Source organism: Gambusia affinis, linkage group LG17 (assembly GCF_019740435.1).
Source record: "Gambusia affinis linkage group LG17, SWU_Gaff_1.0, whole genome shotgun sequence".
In the NCBI taxonomy this organism is placed as follows: domain Eukaryota; kingdom Metazoa; phylum Chordata; class Actinopteri; order Cyprinodontiformes; family Poeciliidae; genus Gambusia; species Gambusia affinis.
The window spans coordinates 22,605,363-22,613,733 of record NC_057884.1 but is presented as its reverse complement, the minus strand read 5'-3'; the positions used below and the strand labels follow the sequence as shown (position 1 = coordinate 22,613,733).

The 8,371-nt window shown below is 39.6% G+C and overlaps 1 protein-coding gene across 1 annotated transcript in view; it reads right to left on the bottom strand.

Moving 5' to 3' along the window:
• Positions 1-5,829: 5,829 nt before the first annotated feature.
• LOC122847051 (NLR family CARD domain-containing protein 3-like) overlaps positions 5,830-8,371 on the bottom strand; it is a 52,111-nt gene continuing 49,569 nt past the window's right edge. Inside the window, exons 12-13 of the mRNA XM_044144411.1 lie at positions 6,909-6,964; positions 5,830-6,759 (exon numbers count right to left, since the gene is read on the bottom strand). Coding sequence (XP_044000346.1) covers positions 6,236-6,759; positions 6,909-6,964 — 580 coding nt within the window. The 3' untranslated portion in view covers positions 5,830-6,235. The remainder of the gene's footprint in view (positions 6,760-6,908; positions 6,965-8,371) is intronic.

The following is an 8,371-nucleotide window of genomic DNA, read 5'->3' as shown; positions in this document are numbered from 1 at the left end:
CACTTATCTTCAAGACTGAACTCCAAGCAGCTCTCACTGAAAATTTGTCGAGTATAAAGGCTGAGCTCCTAGCAGTGAAGTCGGAATTGACTAGCAACATTACAACTGTTCAGCTGGATGTGCGTGCCCTGAAGGACACCGTGGGCGAGTTGGAGACATCATGCTCTACGTGCGCTGACGATATCACTACTCTACAGGCTAAGGTGCAGCAGATGTCCACGGATTTGAAAAAATTGGACAATAAATGATGACCTGGAGGCCAGATCTCGTCGCAACAATTTGCGACTGATAGGCATCTCAGAGGATTTTTCCACCACATCTACAGCCATTTCCACTTTGCTTAAGGAGGCTTTTCAGCTGGAGAAAGAGCCCTTGGTCGACCGTGCCCATCGTACTCTCCAACCGAGGCCGAAACCTGGAGAGCGACCTCGTCCTATAGTTGTTTGTATGCACTATCATTCAGACTGTGTGGACATTTTGCGTCGAGCTAGGACCCAGCAGCGGATCACGGTTGGAGGCACGCGCATCTCTGTTTTCCCTGACCACATGCAGAGGACCGCCCGAGCCCGTGCTGCTTTTAATGATGTACGCCGTCAGCTCCGCGAGATCCCCGGGATCCGTTTCGGTCTGCTTTATCCGGCGCGACTCCGGGTCACACACAATGGTATGGAGAAGGAGTTTAATTCACCAGATGAGGCCAGCGTCTTCATCAAGTCCCTCAAAGTATAAGAGACTTTGCAAAGGTACACGGCTTTGATTAAGCAGCTTCGTGTCACATTTTCTGGCTATTATTATTATTATTCTCTTTGCCTTACAGAGCTTATGTTCTCTTTTTGTAATTAACATTTTGTAATTTGTTATATTTTGGTCTCAACTGGATGTGCCATAACGTCGAATGTTGTTGAGCTTGCGGGAGCTAAGACTGCAGCTTTTCTGCTACTACGTTGCTAAAAACCGTGAGCATCCATTTTAGGGATCTGACTCCTTTTGGGGTCTGCACTGGGTTCCCCATTGTTTGGGGATGGGGTCGTTGTAAGTGCTGCGGGGGTGGTGTGGGGGGGAAGTTTTTGTTGTTCTATTTGTTAGGGTTCCATTTTCTTCTTCTTCTTTTTTTTTTTTTTTTTGTGGTTTCGGGGGTCGGTACACCATACTCAATTTTCCTGTCTCTACATTTACAATCGTCTTGAAACATGTCTACTAAAGATAACAATGTGAACATCCCACAAACGGGGTCTTCTGTGAGATTTTTGAGCTGGAACATCAAAGGTATGGGGAGCCCACTTAAGAGATCAAGGATTTTTGCCCATTTGAAACATCTTAAAGCTGATCTAGTGTTTTTACAGGAAACCCATATGCGCATCAGAGATCAGGTCAGACTAAAATGTCCCTGGGCTTCTGATGTATTTCATTCAAATTTTAACTCTAAAGCCAGGGGGGTTGCTATTTTAGTTAGCAAATCAATTCAGTTTTCAGCCTCTAAAATTATTTCGGATAAAAATGGTAGATACTTGATTGTTATTGGTAAATTATTTCATGTCCCAATTCTCCTAGTGAATATTTATGCCCCTAACTTTGATGATCCAAATTTTATGAATAAGCTATTTGAATGTCTTCCCTCTTTAGATAATAATCTCCTTATAGTAGGCGGAGATATGAATTGTGTCATCGATCCCAAGTTGGATCGCTCTGACCCGCGCAGTTTGGTCCCCTCATTAATGTCTAGATCACTCTCTGACTTCATGTCAAAAAATGGTTGCACTGATCCCTGGAGATTTTACAATCCCCAAGACAAGAAATTTTCCTTCTTTTCCCACTTGCATCAATCTTTCTCTCGTATAGACTACTTTTTTCTCGACACCAAGCTAATTCCAAATGTTCTATCTGTTAATTATCACCCTATTGTCATTTCTGATCATGCCCCTCTTACATTAGATATTAAGTTTGCTCGTCAACATCGCTATATCACACCTTGGAGATTTAATCCTCTACTTCTTTCAGATGAAAAGTTTAACACATTTATCGCAGCCCAAATTGATGATTTTGTTGCAATAAATCAGAATGACAGCGATCCAATTTCATATTCTCTACTTTGGGAATCATTAAAAGCATTCTTACGAGGACAAATTATCTCATACTCTGCCCATTTGAATAAGGTGCGCAAAGCGAAATTGCTAGAACTTAGTACTGATATTACTAATCTGGATCAACAAATTGCTATTTCCCCCTCTCCAGGCTTACTTAAACAGCGGGTAGATTTACAGACTGAATTTGATCTTATCACCACCAACGATGCAGAGCGACTTCTTCTACGATCTCGCTCCATTTATTATGAACATGGTGATAAGTCTAGTCGACTTCTCGCTCATCAGCTTCGTCGTCGGGCAGCTTCGCATATGATTCCCCAGATAATGGACTCGTCAGGTACTTTGCATCAGGATCCCACTACTATTAATTCGGTTTTTCAGTCATTTTATTCTGTGTTATTTGAATCTGAATTTCCAGCTAATCCTACTGAAATGAATCAATTCCTTGACAGCCTTAACTTCCCTGTGATAAACCCAAATGTTGCTAAGGAACTTGACTTGCCTTTAACCATAGAGGAGATTGTTGCTGCCATGAAAAGCATGCAAAGTAACAAAGCTCCCGGTCTGGATGGATTCCCTGTTGAATTTTTTAAAAGGTTCCAAGACAAGCTATCCCCAATACTCCACGCGGTATACAAAGAGTCACTACAAAAGGGCAGTCTCCCTCATACTTTAACACAAGCCTCTATTTGTCTCCTCTTAAAAAAGGATAAAGATCCCAATATTTGTAGCTCATACAGACCTCTCTCTTTAATAAATGTAGACGCTAAGATCCTTGCCAAGGCTTTGGCTTGTCGTCTGGAAAGTATAGTTCCAACTATAGTCTCACATGAGCAAACTGGATTTGTTAAGGGGAGGCAACTCTTCTTTAATGTCCGTACACTCCTGAACATTATTTACTCTAAATCCTCCACTGAAATACCTGAAGTTGTGATCTCGGTCGACGCTGAGAAAGCGTTCGACAGAGTTGAATGGGATTACTTATTTGCAGTTTTAAAGAGATTTGGACTGGTGATGCATTCATTTCTTGTATACGTCTCTTTTATGTTTCCCCTCATGCTAGTGTCTCCTCCAATGGTGTTCAATCCAGTTTTTTCAGACTTTTCCGCGGCACTAGACAGGGATGCCCGTTATCCCCTTTGTTGTTTGCTTTGGCTATAGAGCCTCTCTCAATCTTTTTAAGGTCCTCTAACACTTTCACCGGAATTTCCCGATTAGGTACAGAATTCAAACTATCTCTTTATGCTGACGATTTATTGCTGTACGTCTCAAACCCTAGTCTTTCCATCCCGTCAATTTTATCTACTTTTCAAAGGTTTGGATCTTTTTCTGGTTACAGAGTAAATATCGCTAAAAGTGAATGCTACCCTATCAACGCGGCTGCATTAAAGCTTTTACACTCCGACATTCCGTTCAAGTTGAGCTGCTCTGGTTTTAAGTACCTGGGCGTCAGTATAACCAGGTCATTAAGCTCTCTTTTTGCTGCTAACTTTTTGCCTTTAATTGCTAAAATTAAATTGGACCTCCGAAGATGGAATAGTTTACCTCTTTCACTTATAGGTAGAATCAATGCAATTAAAATGAATGTTTTACCTAAATTTTTATTTTTGTTCAATAATCTTCCACTGTTTCTGCCGAAACATTTCTTTAAAATGTTGGATCAAATTATATCTGGCTTCCTATGGTGTGGTAAATCACCCAGAATCCGCAAATCCACTCTTCATAGATGCAAATTCAACGGTGGTTTGTCACTTCCAAACTTCCTGCTGTATTATTGGGCGGCCCATATCCACAAAATTTCATTTTGGTTTGGATCCCTGAACTTCCCATGGTGCAAGTTGGAAGCACAATCATGCTCTCAATCCTCACTAATTGCCCTTCTCACTTCTCCCATTACATCCAACCCCTCTGGCTTTACGAACAATCCAGTAGTTCGCTCTGTCTTAAAAATTTGGTGCCAGTTTAGGAGGCATTTCAAACTTAACTCAGCATCTACACTTGCTCCTTTAATGAGGAACCACTTGTTTCAACCAGCACTCACAGATCCCGCCTTTTTGTCATGGGATAATAAAGGGCTGTCGTGTTTCAAGGATTTTTACAAAGAAGGTATTTTTCGCAGCTTTACAGACCTTGCATCAGAATTTAATCTCCCCCCTTCCCATCTATTCCGGTACTTTCAAATCAGACACTGCGCCAGGGCTCTGTTTCCCGGTTTTCCCTCTAGGCCACCAAACCTGTACTGGGAGTTGTTCCTGAGTTGGGATCCTCTTCAAAGGTCATATATCTCTAAAGTTTATAATAAAATTCTGTCTTTTAATTCTTCACCCATTACTAAGATTAAGGCTGCTTGGGAACTCGAACTAGGTCTAAATTTGGGAGAGGATTGGTGGAATAATGCTCTTAAAAAAATTCATTCAAGCTCAATCTGTGCTCGACTTTCTCTTATTCAGTTTAAAGTTCTCTTCAGGGTTCATCTCTCTAAAAATCGATTGTCACAATTTTTCTCAGTTTCTGACATTTGTGAGAAATGTTGTGCGCCTACCTGTAATCTAACTCACATGTTTTATTCCTGTTCATCACTTCATAGTTTTTGGCAGACCTACTTTGTTACTATGTCAAAGATACTTTCAGTGGATATTAAACCTTCTCCCCATGTTGCCATATTTGGGCTTCCAGTTAACTACAAACAGTTCACTTCCAATCAATTGGACGTCTTAGCATTTACTTCCTTATTGGCAAGACGCCGTCTTCTTTTCCACTGGAAATTAACTAAACCACCCTCTAGCAATCAGTGGCTAAAAGACACCATGTCTTTTCTAAAACTGGAGAGAATTAGATATTCAGTGAAAGGCAACTCAGCCAAATTTTATAACTTATGGCGCCCTTTCATGACATTCTTTCACTCTCTTCAGTCTCTTCCCCCGGATTGAGTGCTACACCCCATCCCACCCCTTTTCCTTTTTTCTTTTTTTCTTTTTTTAATATTTTTATTTTGTTTTATTTATTTTTTATTTATTTATTTTTATTATTTATTTATTTTTTTACTAGGTTTGTTCTTGTGTCTTGTTCACTTATGAAAAAGAAAAATACTCATAGGAGGTAAATTGTATGCCTTTTGTCAGTTAGGTACTTTCTACCTCTTCTATTTCTGTAACCTGTTCGTTTCTATCGATGCCATAAAGAAGGTGTGTATCACGGCATACTTTGTTAAGAGTAAAGATATTGCCTGTAATGTCTCTTTCCCTTCTAATAAAAATATTAATTAAAAAAAATAAAAATATATAAAACTTGTAGTTTTTTCATGTTATTAAACGTCGGCAGCATTCAAAATAAATGGTTCTTATTTTTCTGTTTTGCCTCCATTCTTCTGTCATCGTCACATCCTCACCTTTTTTATCTGCCATTTCTGGTTCAGACGTTGATGCTGCTCCATCAACCATCTTATCCAGTTTTTATATGTTGAACCAGAACCACAAAAAGTCTCTCATCCCAAACTGGACTCCGTTTTGACCAGAGACTTAATTAATAGTAGAACCTGCATTAGCTGCTCAGCTGCAGCCTGCAGTCAGCAGCAGATAAAATTAGATTCAGTTTTGTTATCAGATTTAAATGTAAAATATAGCAGAGATGCAGCGATCAGACCTTTTACTGTTTTCCTGTAAATAAGGTATTTATGAAAGTCAGAGTTCAGATTTAAAAAAATCTCTTTATCATTTAAACAGGAACAGAATGAACAGCAAATGAATCAAATACAGAAGAAAATGTGTTTATTGTTCACTAAATACATGAAGAATAACTGCAGCAAATAAACAAAAGAATCATTTAACATTTGAATCCAAGATGGATTTAAGAAAATAGGAGCTGAAAGAAACAGAAAATGTCCAGTGATTGACAAAAACGTCAGTAAATTTAAATAATCTTTGACTGGAAACAGAAAAAATGCCATATGGATCCTGTTATAATCCTGAAATAATCCAAGCTTCCATCTTTACATGACTGGAAGAAGAATCAATTTCTAAGGAATCATGTGTCAGAGTTTCACCAAGAAACAGTTTGGATTCATAAAAACACATTTAGAGACTGAACTATCTGTTCAACAGTGAGAGAGTTTCTCTGACAGGAAGAAAATATTTAGACTCTTTAGACTCAAATCAGCACAGAAACACTGAGGAACCATAAAAACAGAACCCAAATCCAGGAATCAGAGGTTCAGTGAATTTGGTGTTGAAGGTGTGGAGGAGGATCAGTGAGTCAGAGGAAACTCTGTAGAAGGACAGAATGCCAGCAGGACAGTCCACATACACTGATACTCTGTTAGAGACAGAGGAGGAGGAGAGACGAGTTTCTCTGTTATTGTGACAGACAGAGAAACCATCATTAGAGCAGATCAGACTCCAGGAATGATCATTATATCCAAACAAACAGTCTCTACTGTTTCCTTTCCTCCTGATTCTTCTGTAACTCACTGATATATCAACATCTCCTCTCCACTCGACCTCCCAGTAACAGCGACCAGTCAGACCAGTTCTACACAGCAGCTGATTCCAGTTATCAAATCTGTCTGGATGATCAGGATATGACTGAAGCTCCTTCACACATGTCACCTTCCTGTTGTCTTCAGACAGTTTGAGTTTTCTGTTCACTGTGTTTGTGTCGATGGTGAGTTGACAGGAATCTGATGGAGAGAACAAACACAATCCAGCTGCAGTTATTGATCATTTATTGACACTTTGATGATGACTCCTGAATGAGTGATGTGACAGTTTGAAGATGGTTGAATGTGAGCTGCTTTGTTGTCATGAATCAGATGAAAAACACACTTACATCTCTTCAGTCTCCATGGACCTGGTGTCAGGAATCGGACTCCAGCAGGCTCCACCCTGAAAGGAGGAGGGGGGTCAGACCATCAGTCTCTTTCAGCAGCAAACATGGACATTACATGTCTCTCAGACACACATTGTCCTCCACTGAGACAGGAACAGTCCAACATTTGGATTGCAAACTGCAGTGGATGTAGGAAGGACAGTTGGTGCTGCTGCAGCACAACTCATTTCTCCAAACACAGGAAAAGCTCCAACAGAGAGGAGAAAGGAAATCCCTCAGTAACAACCTGAAGAAACTCACTGAAGCCTAAAAGGACATCAGGAAACTAAGGAAACATTTCTGGAAGCTCAACCTGATTTAATAATCAGCATTAAAATACAATCAATCTAAACTCTGACACAACACCTGGATACCTGTTCCATCCACACTCCCACACACAGATGAAGGAATGAAACACTAAACAGCCCTGCTGCTGAAAACCTGCTGTGGCCTCACTGGAATATCCAGAAATACAAACATTAAAAAGGAGAAGCTGCATCACATTCAACAAAGAGTTCAACAAGAATCAAAGATTTGATCTCTGAGCTCAGACTCACAAACCAGGGAGAGGCTTCCATCATCACACACCTCTGACAAACACCTCCAACCTTTCAGCACTTCCTCTACCAACCAACACCACCAGGTGGCGCTGCACACATTTACAATGAGACCAAGAAGAAGAAGCAGCTTCCTGAATCCAGCAGCTGCAGTAATGGCTTGTAAAATTAATCCTCCCTCCACTGCAGAAGTTCTGGATCAGCTGATCTTGTCTTTTTTATCTTTCTCAGTAAATTTATCAGAACTTTGGATCTGAACAAGTTTCTGCTCTCATTTCTACTTTTTCCTCATCATTCACTGGATTTCTTCCCTCCTTCTGGAAAACAAGAGATTTACTTTCTTTCCTGATTCCATTTATATGTTTGATTATTTTCCAGATGTCGCCTCCTGGTGGAGATCAAAATAACAAATAGATAAAACTACTAAACTATTAAATTTCTATTTTTTCCTTATGAATGTTTTTTTCTAGATGTTGCTTCATGTGTAAAATATTTTAACTCAACTTTATCAAATTTGAGTTTTGCTCTAAAATCCAAAGTTATTTATTTCTCTATCTGTGAACTTTTAAACATCCATCTGACCATTATGAAGATCCTTTTCTTCTCATCTTTGCTTCTTGGGGCTGATTGGTCAGGAGCTCCATCCAACATTGTTTTAAAGTTCTTTCTATCCTCCGTAGATCATCATGGAAATCTAACTGCTGAATTCCTCTGACTCTGATGAGTGATGTGACAGTTTGAAGATGAATCTGAATATTTTCAATAATATATTCAGAGTTCCTATTTATCTCCATTAAAGATCCTCCACTCTTTAATTTTCCTTGTGAGCCGTTCTTAGTCAGGAGAATATTCCAATCAGTTCTTACC